This window comes from Notolepis coatsorum, assembly GCF_963971535.1.
Source record: "Notolepis coatsorum genome assembly, chromosome: 4".
Taxonomy (NCBI): Eukaryota; Metazoa; Chordata; class Actinopteri; order Aulopiformes; family Paralepididae; genus Notolepis; species Notolepis coatsorum.
In genome coordinates, this window is record NC_140168.1 from 118876980 (window position 1) to 118893708 (window position 16729).

At 46.5% G+C, this 16729-nt stretch overlaps 1 protein-coding gene across 1 annotated transcript in view; it reads right to left on the minus strand.

Annotated features, from left to right (window-relative positions):
- Window positions 1-4324: 4324 nt before the first annotated feature.
- LOC311226670 (leukotriene B4 receptor 1-like) overlaps window positions 4325-16729 on the minus strand; it is a gene marked incomplete at its 5' end in the record, with an annotated part of 68538 nt that continues 56133 nt past the window's right edge. Inside the window, 1 exon segment of the mRNA XM_084312085.1 lies at window positions 4325-6130. Within this exon segment, the coding sequence (XP_084168211.1) occupies window positions 5744-6130 (387 nt within the window). The 3' untranslated portion in view covers window positions 4325-5743.

Sequence of the window (16729 nt, forward strand, 5' to 3'; positions counted from 1 at the left end):
TTTAAATAGGATAATGTTTATATTAGTTGCTAATTGTTTTATAGTGAAATTTGATACAAGCCCGGTTGTGAAGCAGGATAATTTACTGATGCTTGTTTTGGATTGTTAAATTTTTAATACACTGTTAATATGGTTAAGACATGTGTTGATGCTTGTTTTAGATTATTAAATCTTTAATACACTGTTGAAATGTTGACACAGGCCTCCGACTTGTAGGATAATTTATTGATGGAGGCTTGCTGAGGATGACACATTTTGATATGGTTGTGTTTACAGTGATCGAAACGATTGTTTTTATTAAATCCTTAATGAGTTTCATTGCTATGTTGAAATACTGTTAGAATGTTATATCTTTAATGCCATTGATTTACATAAGCGGATGGTTTATATTAGGAATTGATTGCAAAATCCTTGGGTCACAGTGGGATAATTTAGTGACAAGGGGTTTGGTTTATATGCTATTTTGATGACTGTATGATGGTGTACTACGTTTAGACTCTAGGGGACAGCTGCCCCTGGGGGATAAAATGTGTGAGTGTTACCCTTTTTGGTGTTTACAGGAGGGCCCAAGGGGGGTCGTGCATACAGCGGTTGTTTACAATGGCTGTTTGTTCTTTTATGACAGGATGGAGTGAGATTAGATGCAACAGGATGAGAGAGGTGAAGATGCAGGAGACAGTTGTAGAGTGAGAGAACAGTTGGCAGTTATTTTTATGACGGGGGAAATGTTGAGACAGGAAGCGTGCTAATACAGAACACAGCTGGGTGAGTGAGTGAGACAATCAGGGAGGTAGTCGTTCAATGGGATTATGACTTTTGGAGGGCTAGCTTTTTGGTTAGGGAGAATAGCGGTAGACTCTCAGGGTACTAGGACTGCTTTGAGGTTCTGTCGTTGAGGGAGAGTTCCTAGACTCTCTCTGGCAGTAGGTAGGAGTGTAGAAATTAAGTGTGAATTGTATTAGCCAGGGATGAGTGTAGCCGGATGAGAGAGTAGAAGAGATGAGCGCAGGGGAACTAACCCATTGTCGGTCTGTGGTTGATTAACGAGTGTATGAGAGAGATATGTGTTTATAATATGAATGATTACTGGAGCTCGTAATTTTGGTTGAGCTGGTACAGATGATATTTTTTATTTAAATTTAATTTTTGTATGTATGTGTGAGATTGAGGTGTCCTTTTGATTTCAGTGGGTGCTTGAGCGGGGGATGGGCCCCATGTTCTGCCTTACATTACCCATACACACACACACACACACACACACAGACACACACACACGCAGACACACAGACACACACACACACACACACAGACACACACAGACACATTCACACAATTTGATCACACATGCATACACACACACAACTTAGCTTTCACTTAAGGTGAAACTAGTCTTAAAAATAACAAAATGTGTTTAGGTAAGGAGTGTATCGAACCACTTGGGTTATACCATTATCATTTGTTTCATATCATTTGTTTTACTGCATTTGATTTGATTTCTGTTGAATGTTTTGTAGGGATGAGGTATTGAATTTAAATTTTTAGATTTCTTTTCTATTTTAATCTATGATTGTGTGGCCTGAATGGGTGTGAATGGAGCCTGTAGAGGGTGACTGTGCTGGCTTGAAAGGTGTCAAAATCACAATGACAGATGTGATGAGGTTTGGATGTAGGGTTTTAGATTTCTTTTCTTTTCTTTTTAAATAACCATTGAGGTGGTCTACATGTGAGGTCTGTTGGAATGTTTTTTTTTGATTATTTGCCTTTTGTTTCTTATTTCTCATCTGTCATGGTCTGAGTGAGTGGTGAAAGCTGGAGGCTGGAGGAAGTGGCGTCGAAACGTCAACAGAGTGTCGACAAGAGCTAAGTGGTCCCATCACGTTTGCATAATGATTAACATTTGGCTTCTCTTGAGAATATTTGACATGTTATGTAAAGAAAATTTGTTTTGTGTTTTGTTCCCTCGCAGTTTCAGTCGAGGGGGGAGGACGGACCGTCACAGGTGGAGGAATCATGGAAGATGTGTAGGAATACATTTCATTAGATTATGACACAATGGTGTGAACCCGTTCAGTCATTTCCTGTGGGAGATTGTTGGATTGTGTAAAGAGGTCGCTTGTGGACGCTGGCCCCTCCTTCAACATAGCCCCGAGAACAGCGGCCGGAGGTTTGGGACAAACCGCCAGGCTGACAGAGTCGTCTGTAGATCCATGGAAATACAGTCATGGGACAGAATATGACAAGGTCCAGGCCTACAAACGTTGGCTTCAGCTGAGGCTGGCCGACATGGGGTGGAGGGGGGGGGGGCGAAAACGGTCGGAGACTGTGCAACCAAAGCGTTGAACAAGGGCCTCTGTGTGATTGATTGGTATGTCGGACGGGAGGTGACTGAACGGTAACAACTGATATAGATTATGACACAACGCGAGAGTACTGAACTAAACACATACACATAGGTAGGAGATTAGGTGTAGGTTATGGCCGGTAATTTCTGGTGAACATTTTTTTTCCCTTGGGTGCTGCTCCGCCCTCCCTGTCCGTCTGTGCGCAGAGGTGGTAAGGTTTATGTCCATAGGGATGTTCATAAAAGGGGGGAGAGGTGAGAAGACCAACTGGGTTGATTATGCAAAATGTGATTGGGCTGACTTGGAAAAGGAATTAACAGGAGAGGAGAAGCAAAATGTATGAAAGAATGAATAATAATCTCTGTGTCCTCCCCAGATCATGTAAACGAATACTGTAATCTTAAAAAAAATTGTGATTGATTAGACTTTAAATGTGTAATGTTTAGATTGGAAAAAGAAAAATGTGAGAAAAAAGAAAAAATTGAGAAAATTTTGAAAAAATGATTTTTATTAGTATATTGTATGGTTAGTATGAAAATCAAGTCAATATACAGTATATGACAATATGAATTGCCAAAGTGGGGAATGTGGTAATATTGCCTTGGAATTTCATAATTAATATGTGTGAATAAATTAGAGAACCATACTGCAAAAAGGAATGTGTGCCCTTTCAACCGTAGAGGGTGTTTTAAGTGATACTGGTGTTACAGAAATAGTCAATAAACCCCCACTAACAAATGTGCTCAGAACAAAGAGACAAAAGTCACACCTACTGTGACCAGATTACAGCAGAGACAGCTGGGTTGAACACAGGGCAGACCAGTTTAGACTTGTTGAAGCATGGACACTAACTCACAAACAAAGTAATCTATTAATCAACTGTTTAGTATCAAAAGGTCTCATATGATGTCTGGTATCAGTCTAAGAAAGCACTGACTGTACTGGGATGATATTAGACATCTATAGCCATATAGAAGGAATGTTAAAGTTGGCAGCCGGCCTCCCCCCAGAGAAACCCAGAGGGAGGGGCAGCCGGCCTCCCCCCAGAGAAACCCAGAGGGAGGGGCTGCCAGCGCCCACAAGGACACCCCCCACAAGAGATCAACCCCCACAAGAAGACGCTGGATTGGACCAGCCATATGTATGATTGGCTAGAAATTATAGTATATAGGAGGGCCCTAAATGATGATTCTGGAGCTCTCAGGCCGGACCCACCCAAAGGGGGTCTGGGGGCTCCTCCACCGCTTCGTCCACCCAGAAACTACTGTGAGCTGATTGCATTTTACGTGAGTAAATCATGGGAAACACCAATGGTTGTTTATAGATTAGAGTAATGTACAGATCCCTGATCTGTAGACCAGATTTACTCATGTATAATGTGTACAGTAAACCATGTATGTTCAAATTATGTTAACCAGGTGACTGTTTGATGTGCAGTATTGAGGTTTGAGATGCAAACCTGATTGTGATATTTCTGTACAACAGACAGCTGTTAAGGTTATCTGATCATCTTTTGTATGTAAAAGTCAACCTTTTATTCACTCCTGGCCCTGACTCAAATAAATCAGTTGAGTTGAACTACAATTCTGGTTTGTCTGGCGTACACGTTTTATTCTTCATCTGCATTAAGCCAGATGAGGAGACCAACCATTCTATCAGTATGAATCTTTCCTCCTCCTTCCAGATAGTCAATCTCATTGTATGGTGCTACAATAACCTCAAATTATTGTAGAAAGTCTGTGGGAATTTACTACACATTTATTTTGAACCAAGAATTCTTGGTTTTATGTTGATTATTTGGTTACATAATGTAATCAAACTTAGATAAATAATTAAAAAGAATGTATTTTTTATTATCAGTCTGTATCTCTGTATCGCTGACGATACAGTGATAGAGAATGAGCTCTTACTGCTGCTGAGCATGAATATAAATATGCGTTCCGAGTTTGTCACACCACAGAAAAATGTGTTAATAACCACCCAGCCAAATTTGGATGATTAAAAACTATTATAAAACCCAGCTGAAAAACAGCTCACCTGGCTGCTCAGACCATTAAATTATAACGTGTGGTCAGATCACGCTTGATCGACGGCTCCCTTTCAGCTCAAGTGCCATTTTATTTTCCATCAATCACTAAAACGTCTTGCTATAAACTACCAAATATATCAAATTGACCCTACTTGGTTAGAAAGCTTGACTAATTGTCTAACTAGCAAACTACATTTGTATTTAGCTACACCTCCTGGAGCATGGCACTACTCGTTTTAGCATTTTCCATTCACAAGCATGAAACGGTTAGCATTAGCTTTCTTATGCTACACTTTTGAGTTACTTATCAATCAACCATGCTAATGTGCTCTAGTTTTTAATATATATTTATTTATATATTGTCGTCGTCTTTTGCCTTTCGCCAGCGTATTGTTGTCTCTCGCTGTAATAGACCTGTTCGCTGACCACGTCAGACTCAGTGTGCGAGCACATCACCGGAGCGGAAAGGAACGTAATCCTGGTCAGAACAACGGGGCAGACTACAATATATTTGCATTTGTTAGCCATGCTAGCGATCTAAACAATCAATCCATGCCAAAGCTAGATATGTAAAAGGTGAAAGACTCACACTCACAGCCATGCTGATTTGGCTAAATTACATCCAGACGTTTTCGTTTGAAACAACTTTTAGTCAGGGGAGTGTCATGGTTTCTCCATAGAGCTCCATTGTACTTCTTTTAGCGCAGCACCTCGCGCAGGTAGTGGGCAGCTTAGTCATGTGACTCAGTTGGTATTGTTGATTGGCTCGAACACGGTATGTTTGTATACAGCGAACAGGTCTATAGGACCTACTGTCTAATTTCTGCCAGCTTTTCCTTCTGTGTACTCAGGCTGGGTTATGACCCTGTTACTTCACAAAGCTTAATTCATCCATAGATGAGTCATTAATGTGCTCCACATGTCTCTGTACATATATCATTACCCTAGCCAGGTTTTGCAACCACAAATAATTTGTTGTACTACAAGAAACACTATAACATTACACACTTATTAACCTCTTGCACCATTTAGCTTGTGGGATCACTCTTCTACGTGCATTTAGCATAGCCAGGCTTTGTTCATATCTACAGAACTACATTTAACATAAAACATGAGATTGCAAGTCTAAATAACAGGGAAATATGGATTGTATAAGACAAAAACATTTTGTACTTGATGTGCCTCTGCCATACAAATAGGTTTGGCGTGGACATATCACTCAATATTGTCATGCAGATGATAAAGCACTCGAATTGTTTCTTATTTCGAACTCTTAAACTATTTAAGGGGAATGTTAAGAGGAAACCAAGTGGCTCAAGGGGTTAACTGTGATCATGACACTTATTAACCGAGAAGATTATTACCACCAGTACTACTCTGAATGCTCAACAGTCGCTAAGGTCTGCAGCTCAGCCGTGTTCTTGGCGTCAGCCTCCTGACTCTCCGTCCTGCCGCCCTCGAAGGGCCTCCCCATTTTGACCGCCAGCATGCGCAGGCCAGTGGGCGCAGGGCCCTCGTCCGGCGTGGAGGTGGTGCGGCTGATGCGTGTGCCGCGCGACCACGTCCTGCTCTCCGAGTTGGTGGCCTCGAACAGCTTGCCCATGAAGCTGAGGCCGGCCTTGCGGATGTGGGAGCTCCCGGCGAACACGTAGAGTATGGGGTTGACGGCGCTGCTGAAGTAGGCGAAGGCGGTGACGTTGGGGCGCGCCGTCTCAGCCGCCGTACGGAGCGATTCGCTGTCTTTCAACAGACCTACCACCTGGGGGAAGACGGAGGGGATGGGAAGAAGGGAGTTTGGAGGAGAGAGAAAGAGGTGGAATGTTATGGATGGTGGGTGACAGGGGCGTGCACAGACAATTTGGGGGGCAGGGGCTCAAGCTACAAAAAGGGCACTTAACCCAACAACACCCAGTGTTCATATTTGACAAAAAATATTTATATATAATTTTTTTGGATGGGCACTTGGGGCAAAAGCCCCCGTTCAGCCCTATCTGTGCACGCCACTGGTGGGTGATGCTACAGGTCCGTGACCACGGTAGGATTTGCCCAGAGCTTGATATTAAAGCCTTTAATTAAAATGTGTTTAAACGGTAAATGGTGCATTTATATAGAGCTTCTATCCAAAGTGCTTTACAATTTTCTTCCTCACATTTTACCCATTCACTCACACATTCACACACCGATGGCGGAGGCGACCATGCAAGGTGCCGACCAGTGGCGGCTCTGCCACTAGGGGCGCACGGGCGCCGCCCCACCTGCTGTTAAATCAGAGAAGAAGAAAATAAAACTTTTTAGTTTTTTGTTTTATAGCCCTATAAATAATATAAACATGTTTAAAATTAATAATATTTACTCATTTTAAGTATGTTTGTATTTCCAATGCACAATATAACGTTATTATCTCAAATAAAAAACACTCGTTTTCCTGAGCAGGAAGTGACATCACGTTTTTAAAATTTTAAAATGTTTTCGTATTTCTCGGCCCGGGCTAGACGCGATAGCGCTCTGAGTGCGCGTCACAGTTTGATCGCTGTATCCGTCACAGCCAATCAGTGCATAACGCGTTGTGCGTTGAAATATGACTATTATGTTGGAATCCGGGCGCGATTTGAAGCGGTCTAGCCAGTAGCGTCAAGAATTTCTGTAGCCGCATTTCGCGGAGACGCTCTCTGATTGGCCGACGCCAGTATTTTTTTCCGTAGCAGAATTTCACAGAGACGATCTCTGATTGGCCGAATCCAATTTCTAATGTTCCAATTCTAGCTTATTCCTAGGTTGGTCCGTTGGTGGTATAGATAGTTGTGTTGTTGTTGATGCAGGCAGCTGTTTGTCTTAGAGCGTGCCGTGACTGCAAGTTCTTTAGACTGTTAAGCTTAGGCACTCTTTCAAAGTTGGTTAAGGTTAGAGTTTGTCTTAGAGCATGGCGATAGAACGCCAGGTAGTTTGCAGTCTGTTCGAGCGGAAATGGACAAAGGAATGAAGTACTTGTGACTGTTGTGTGGTGCTGCTAACAAGCTAACACTTGGCTAACAAGCTATATGGCGGATGCAGTCTGGACACAGTGGACAGTGGTCTGGAATACATCAACAGTGGATTATATACACTACTTTATCAAGGCAAGCCCTCCTGCCCTGGACGTGTCAACTAAACAGTGAGTCTCTCTCTCTCTCTCTCTCTCTCTCTCTCTCTCTCTCTCTCTCTCTCTCTCTCTCTCTCTCTCTCTCTCTCTCTCTCTCTCTCTCTCTCTCTCTCGCGTTTGGATTGAAAATACGTGGATTATGGCTTGTTCAATATCGTCTATGTTTGAATGAATGAATGAATGAGAACTTTATTAACAGATTGCAGAATGGGTACAATACAGTACGGCTCAATACACACAATTGTTAAGGGGATGCAGACCAGAGAAAGACGTTTGTCTTGTTTACATCAGGGTCCCAGATTTTCGATTCATATCGATAGTTTAATAGCTAGCCTTGGCTCGTTTAACAATATGCAAAATATGTGTACAGCTCTGTACTCATACTGAAGTTATTCTTGGTATATAATAGGTCTGATTGTGTAACGAATCGATTCCACGTCGCGCTGTGTGTGAGAGAGAGAAGGAGAGAGGGAGAGATCTGCCTGTGTTTGGAGACGGAGCGAGTTTTGTTTCTAACTTTTCTATTTATATATTGTGTTTCAAGTTGTGAATTAGACTATACTTTATTTGACTGGTTGTGTGTTGTTGTAGTAACAGCTGAGCGACTCGTTCATAAGAGCCGATTCATTGCCGTGAGCGTGAGTCGAATCGCTCACGTCTTGCCATGAGTCGGTTGCGTGGTACTGTACATGTTTGCAAAATGTTTGGTATAGCGCCCCTAGTGGCGAAGCATCCACGGGCCGCCACTGGTGCCGACCTGCAGATCGGGAGCAATTAAGGGTTAAGTTTCTTTCTCAAGGACACTTCGACACGCTGCCCAGGAGGAGCGGGAATCCCCCCCCCCCCCCACACACACACACACCAACACCCACCCCCCCACTAGTAGTAGTACTGCTTCAGTACAGGGAAGTGTATAGGTCTATTGCAGACCAAAAGAGACACGCTTACCGAGTCGTTACCATAGTAAGTGTGGTATATTGCTATATGACTGCTCGTCCAGTAGGTGGCAGTAATAGACAGGTAGCCTATTGGCAGGTAGTAAAGAAGTGTTTTCCTCAAGTCTGTCTCCATCTGGTCTTCCTTACTAATACAAAACCGTAAGCAATAGCCTACTGTTGTTGCCATCTCTCTCACTGGGACCTGCGTCTGGCTCAGACTCACTCTGTTGTACGGTAGTTTAGGACGTATCCTGGTGGCTCATCACGCTAAGGGCGCGTCATGTAAACACAGCGCCATGGGTTTGAATCCGGCCTAAGACCTCTGTCGCGTGTTAACCACATTCCCTCTACCCCTGCTTTCTTGTCACTCACTGTCCTGTATAATAAAGAAGAATTGTCCTTTTTTTTATTTTACAATGGTAGTTTAGAACCACATTGCCAGGGTGGTTTTTCTGATGACATTTATTTATATTTATACAACGGCATGCAAATTTCTCGATTCTGATTGGCTGAAACAGTCCATTTACACGTCTTTATTGGCAACAATCCACGGTCCTGGGCTCAGGACCCGCCCACAACCGAATCACATATCACTCCGCCGGCTCACTCCGGGAGAAAACAAGATCGCGGACAACAAATGGATATGTTGATAGCGCCATAACGACTAAATATGAAGCGATTCTGTCACTGCGAATGTGTTAGTCCTTTAAACAATGTTGGATGATGTAATTGATGGGTCTTGAGTCATTCTAGAACAAAAGAAAAATCGCGATTTGATTGATTGATTAATTTGCATTTTTTTTTTCAATTTCTTTTTCCTTCTCTCTGACTGTCAGCGCTAGCTCTAGTCTCCACCCACCGCCACACACCCCCCCCCCCACACACACACACAAACACACACACACACACACACTCCTGTCTGCAACGCGGGTCAGACTGAGAGAGAGCTGGGTGCTGCGCTGTTCTAAGTGAGCATGGCCTATTGAGTTGATTGATTGATTGATTGCTAATTTTATTACTGTACGCTTGGTTTCCAACTGGTTAAGTTTAGGCCCTCTACAGTAGGTTTAAAAAAATAAATAAAAAAATAGGGCGAAGAAAACGTTTTTTTCCTATAGGGCAAAGAAAACTTTTTAATTTGTTTTACCTACTTTCTATAGAAGCATCTAAGAATGAAGTTCTATGGAAAGTAGGTCTGCATTCCCTTAACAATTGTGTGTATTGAGCCGTACTGTATTGTACCCATTCTGCATCTGGTAATAACATTTTCAATCAATCATTCCAATAATACACAGTTGGATGTGTTAGTTGGTTGGATGCACTTCAAGCTGCTTCCACATGAGGCAACTTCTCTCAATCATTCCAATAATACACAGTTGGATGTGTTAGTTGGTTGGATGCATTTCCGATCTGCTTCCACATGGAGGCAAATTGTCTTTTTTGTAGTTGTGGGAACTACTTTTTCTGGCGGATGGTTTTTTCAATAAATCTTCGATTAATGTGTGTTTATTGTATAGAAATAAGGTTGGATGAATGTGGCAGTTGTATAAAAGCTTTACACCACTTGCAGTCGTGATTTGTGAACAATACACCATGCCTAGGGGGGTCTAACGACCACCCCTAGGCATGGTTTATTGTTCACAAACCACTCCTGCGCGTGATGTAATGCTTAAATATTTTTTGCGAATAATCTCTTACATACCTAAGTTAAGTTAAGTTTAAGTTTGTTTATTATTTGTCACAACAAAATACAGAATACTTTATGATGAAATGCTTGTTTCTGTAAGAGCCCCTGAGAGTGTGCTACATACAGTAAAAAGAAAGTAAGTAAAAAGTAAGTACAGTCAATACATATATACAATATACAATACAGAGTAAAATGAGTAACAGTGAGGTACAATGCAGAGGTACAAAACTTAGGGTAGGGTGCAAATGAGGTATGAATGTAGTGCAAATCTCTTTAATTATAGATAAATATAAAGTGTGTTAAAGTGTCTAAAGTGAGTAAAGTGAGTGGTAATGTGAGTGTTTGTTTAAAGTTAGGGACGGCAAATACAATACAAAGGGGTGGGAATATTGATGAAGGAGGAAGAACAAATAAAACAGCTAACGTTAGACCAGTAGATGCTTGGGAACCCGGTTTAATTGACTCGATTGTGGTCAACGGGGGGAACTACAGTACCAGGTGTCTGAGCGTGTCTGACACATGCGCTCAGCTCGATAGACAGAAACAGACACACAGATATTACACAATTAAGAAATAACAAACCGCCACCGCATCAACAAGAAAACCTACAGCGTAATCACATCGTGCACAATTGCACAGCCCTGGCCTATTTTATTTTATAATTATATGATTATATTATATTTAGTTTATATTCCATTTTATTTTATTCTACCATTTTATTCTACGGTAATTGTCTGTCCGTTAATGTTGCACTAAAAACGACCAAATAAAATTCCTTGTAGGTGTTTAACCTCTTAACACTTTCAGTGCCAGCAGGGGGCGCACGATTTAGTGCTTGAGTGCCACCACCCACTTCAATGATAGCGTTAGAACGCCTAATCTATGTTTTAAATTATGTATGTGAGGGCTGGCCCAGTACTGCGCGCTTCCAGGTGCCAATTACCATCATGCACCTGAGAGGAGTTCCAATCAGCTCGACGGGAGCCCTCTGGGGGGACCCTGATGGAAACAAGACAAGCGTCTTTCTCAGGTCTGCATCCCCTTAACAATTGTATGTATTGAGCCGTACTGTATTGTACCCATTCTGCAATCTGTTAAATAAAGTTTTTCATTCATTCATTCATTCTTATACACGGTTTGCTGAACATTCTGTGTCGGGTCGTTTTGGTCACCACCAGCTACTGCTTGTTCCTCTTGTGTGTTTCTCCAGTACGCCCTTGGACGTTGCCGCTGTTACCTCTCTCTGCCTCCGTGGACCCGTGCCTCGTATTTACACTTTGCCCTTGGTGAGTTTTTGGAAGTCTATTTTTTGATGCTCTGATATCCTCATTTTTATTCCTGGACTCAATACCTTCATCTGTTTTTTGTGTGTTCCTTAACACTGAAGAATTGTCGCTTTGTTTTGGGTACTGGACTCTGCCTTGTTACTGGACTGCCTCGTAATCCCTACGTTTCTATTAATGACATTCTCCGTTTTCTTTTTCTCCACGAGTGGATTATCAATAAACTGCAGAGCCGCAGAGCCACAGAGCCAACTCTGCTCTGGGCAGAGCTGCAGAGCTGCAGAGCCCTACTCTGATTGATTGATTGATTGATTGAAAAGTTTATTAACAGATTGCAGAATGGGTACAGTACAGTACAGCTCAATACATACAATGGTTAAGGGGATGCAGACCAGAGAAAGACTTTCGTGTTGTTTACATCAGGGTCCCCCATTTTCAATTCATCATAACATATATGACATACAGATAGACAGTACTGCTACATCTATACATTTATGACGTATCAGATTTGCAAATACAGTACTGTTTGTGATACAAAAGTGTCCAGAAAAAGAGTGTATATACATTTGACGTAGAAACTGTACATTGGAGGAGGTGGGGTGGGTGGGGTGGGGTTGGGTGGGTGGGTGGGGGCTGTATATTAGAGGTGGGGGGGGGGGGGGGGGTTTGGTAGGGGGGACACACACATTGTACACTGTACATTGGAATACTGACAAAGCCATACTTGGTCATTTACTGTACAACTAGGTTAGGACATTTGTAGGGGCCAGTTTCGAATTGCAGTCTCCCGTAGGTGTTTTTTGAGAGTGTTTTTGAAAGTGGGTAGTGATTCACATTCCTTTACAGCTTTGGGTAGGGCGTTCCACATTGATGTGGCATAATTGCGAAACGTGTTTAGTCCCTTGTTTGAGCCGAATCTGGGTTTAACATGATTTGTGGAGCTCCCTCTGGTGTTGTGATCGTGATATTCACTGACCTTTGGGAAGTATTTTGACATGTACATGGGTACCTTGGTCGCGTAGTGTATCTGTTAAAGGACATTCCCCCTGAATGCATTTACGTTATTTTTGCTCATTTCTGTTTGTGAAATAAATACGGCCATCGTTTTTGGCTAACTCTGAACTACCTGTCTGTGTCGTGCTGTTGGGGTTGTTTACAAACCATAACATTACGACCCGACCATGTCGACCCCAGCCGACACAGACGGTGTTAGAGCAGCCTTGGCAGGTCAGATCCAGCTGACCAACGACCACACCCAACAGCTAGAGGCGGCTGCGGCTGCTGTGCAGGACCTCCGGGCCCAGGTCCAGCCTATCCAGATTTCTCTAGACACTCTAACCACCCAGCAGACTGCGCAGGGTAATCAGCAGGCGGAGGTTCTACACCAGCTGCAGACTCTCTGTGCAGCATTTAACACCCTGCTTTTAACCCCACCAGTAGCAGGAGTCCCAGCCGGACCACCACCCGCCGCCGCGACTAACCCTGCACCTCCCGACCCCGCTCCTCGGGAGCCCCATCTCTCCAGCCCATGACTGTTTGACGGTAACTTCGAGGACTGTGCCACGTTCATCATGCAATTCGAGTTAGTTTTCATTCATCAACCCAGCAGATTTACGACAGAGGGAGCCCAGGTGGCTTACATGACTAACCTGCTCACAGGCCGAGCAGCACAGTGGGTTACTCCTTCCTGGTCCATGAGGGCTGACTTCTGTTTTTCATACACAGATTTTGTGGCAGAGCTCCGAAGGGTTTTCCACCACCCAGCTCGTGGCCAGGATCCTGTAGCCCGGTTGGGCACCTTCCAGTAGGGCAGTGGCAGTGTCACAGACACTGTGGTTGGAATGACCGGGCGCTTCATCTCACTTTTCTGAAGGGGCTCAACGACGCTGTGAGAGACCAGCTCGCCACCCGGGAGGAGCCCGATTAGCTCGAGGCCCTAATCAGCCTCGCCATCCGCATCGACGGACGCCTCCGGGAGAGAAGGCGCAAGCGAGCCAGACTGGGACCCCCAGCCATTCCCCAGACCTCCCGCACTCGTGACTGGACTGCTGCTCGTCCTGCCTCCTCCGCGACTGGTGGTCCCTTCACCTCCCGGCCTGTGACCAGGGAGGAACCCATGCAGCTGGGACGCACACAGCTTAGCCCGGCCGAACGGGAGTCCCGGCTCAGGTCCAGTCTTTGCCTCTACTGCGGCCTTGATCGACACCTTATCTACAATTGTCCTACCCGGCCAAAAGACTAGGCTTGCTGGGACCCCGGGACATCCTAGTGAGCCGTTTTTTCCTGTTCCCACACCCATGCACCACCTAACCATCTGACGAGCGTCACCCTGGCCTGGGCGGACCAGCGGGCGATGGTGGGTGCACTCGTTGACTCGGGGGCTGATGAGAGCTTCCTGGATTTTGAGTTTGCCACCCAGGCCAACATTCCACTTGAGAACCTCGAGAGGCCCTTGGAGGTCTTTGCGTTGGATCAGCACCGCCTGGCCGACATCACTCAACGCACTTGTCCTGTCCTCCTCACCATTGCTGGTAATCACGTTGAGAGACTCCAGTTCTTTATTACCAGGTCCCCTTCAGTCCCAGTAGTTCTGGGTCGTCCCTGGCTCGCGCTGCATGAGCCCCACATCGCCTGGTCCTCCGGCACCATCATGGGGTGGAGCTCCTCCTGTCATGCCCAGTGTCTTCAGGCTGCGTCCAGTCCGTCGCCCCGGAGTTCCCCTAGTGTGCCGCCCCCAGACCTCTCAACTATCCCCTCTGAGTACCACGACCTGGGGGAGGTTTTCAGCAAGTCCCGGGCTCAGGCCCTTCCTCCTCATCGGCCTTACGACTGTGCAATCGACCTCCGCTCTGGGGCTCCCCTTCCCGGCAGCCACCTTTACAGTCTGACCGTCCCTGAGAAGGCAGCGATGGAGGAGTACATCTCTGAGTCCTTGACAGCAGGCCTCATTCGGCCCTCGTCCTCCCCGGTGGCGGCCGGCTTCTTTTTTGTTAAGAAGAAGGACGGGGATCTCCGGCCCTGCATTGACTATCGCCAACTCAACAAGATCACCATCAAGAACAAGTATCCTCTTCCTCTCATGAACTCCACCTTCGAGCCCCTCACCCAGGCTACCGTCTTCACTAAACTGGACCTCCGGAGTGCCTACCATCTGGTCCGTATCCGAGAGGGCGACGAGTGGAAGACCGCCTTCAAGACTCCCAGGGGTCATTATGAGTATCTGGTAATGCCATTCGGCCTCACCAACGCTCCGGCGGTATTCCAGGCGCTCATGAACAACGTCCTCCGTGACATGCTCGAGGAGTTTGTGGTGGTCTACCTTGACGACATCCTCATCTTCTCCAAGACTCTCGAGGAACATGTCCATCATGTCCGCCGAGTACTTGAGCGCCTTCTCCACAACCGGCTCTTCGTTAAGGCAGAGAAGTGCCGTTTCCACTCCAATTCCGTCGATTACCTTGGCTTCATCGTGGAGAGTGGCCAGACCCGAGCCGACCCCCGCAAGATCCAGGCTGTGGTAGAGTGGCCGGAGCCCTCTTCTCGGAAGGAGCTACCGGAGGTTCATCCGGAACTACAGCCAAGTGGCGGAACCACTTACCAAGCTGACCTCTCCCTCCCTGCCGTTTGACTGGTCTCCAGCGGCCTGCGCTGCGTTCCGTTCCCTCAAGAACAGATTCACCACCGCCCCGGTCTTGCTCCACCCAGACCCCAAGAAGCAGTTCATTGTGGAGGTGGACGCCTCGGATACTGGACTAGGGGCTATCCTGTCTCAGCGGTCGGCGACGGACCAGAAGGTCCATCCGTGCGCATTCTACTCTCGTCGCTTCCTTCCTGCTGAGAGGAACTATGACATTGGAAATCGGGAGCTGCTGGCAGTGGTGGCTGCCTTGGAGGAGTGGCGTCATTGGCTGGAGGGGGCCGAGGAACCGTTCACCATTTGGACAGACCATAAGAACTTGACGTACATCCGCGCATCCAAGCGCCTCAATGGCCGGCAAGCAAGGTGGGCCAGCTTCCTCAGTCGGTTCGACTTCTCTTTGACCTTTCGCCCTGGGTCCCGCAACACAAAGGCCGACTCTCTGTCCCGGTTACACTCCAAGGGGGATCCAACCACTGAGGATCCGACTCCCATCCTCCCTGAGGTCAGGGTGGTGGGAGTGGTCACCTGGGGCATCGAGACCGTGGTCAAGCATGCCTTACGTTTCCATCCCGCTCCAAGCAACGTACCTTATCATCGCCTCTTCGTCCCCAACTCAGTCCGGTCCCGGGTTCTCCAATGGGGCCATACCAGCTGGTTTGCCTGCCACGCCGTCCACCGCACCTTCTCCTTCCTGGCTTGTCGGTTCTGGTGGCCCACCATGAGGAACGACGTCAGGGAGTTCGTACTGGCCTGCACGGTCTGCGCCCACAGCAAGGCCTCTCACCAGGCACCCTCCGGTCTACTACAGCCACTTCCCATTCCGAGCCGCCCTTGGTCCCATGTGGCGTTGGACTTTGTCACTGGCCTTCCACCCTCCCAGGGAAACACAGTCCTTCTGACAGTGGTGGATCGTTTCAGCAAGGGGGTTCACCTTGTGGCCCTTCCCAAGCTTCCATCAGCTTCCGAGACAGCGGACCTCTTGACGAGCCATGTGTTCCGCCTCCATGGTTTTCCCCAGGACGTCGTCTCGGACAGGGGGCCCCAGTTCACTTCCCAGGTATGGCGGGCCTTTTGTAAGGGAATGGGGGCCACTGTTAGTCTTTCGTCTGGTTACCATCCACAGACTAACGGGCAGACTGAGAGAATGAACCAGAGCGTGGAATCTGCTCTCCGGTGTGTTGCCGCCAAGAGGCCTGCATCCTGGAGCCGGTTCCTCCCCTGGGTCGAGTACGCCATCAACTCCCTGGTCAGCTCCGCCACCGGCCTCTCGCCGTTCGAGGTATCTCTGGGATACCAACCCCCTCTTTTGTCTGCACAGGAGTCGGAAGTGGCAGTTCCCTCCGTGCAGGTTCATCTCGACCGGTGTCGTTGTGTCTGGGAGATCACCAGGACTGCGCTGCTCCGGGCATCGGAGTGCGCCAGTCGGGGAGCTAACCGACGCCGGATCCCTGCGCCGACTTATCAACCAGGGCAGAGGGTATGGTTGTCCTCCAAGGATCTCCCGCTTCAATCCACCGCCAGGAAGCTGAACCCCCGGTTCGTCGGCCCTTTCGAGATCCGGAAGGTGCTCAGTCCCACGGCGGTGAGTCTCAAGCTTCCAGCATCCATGCGCATTCATCCTGTATTTCATGTGTCCCGAGTAAAGCCTGTCTCTCTCAGTCCCCTGATGCC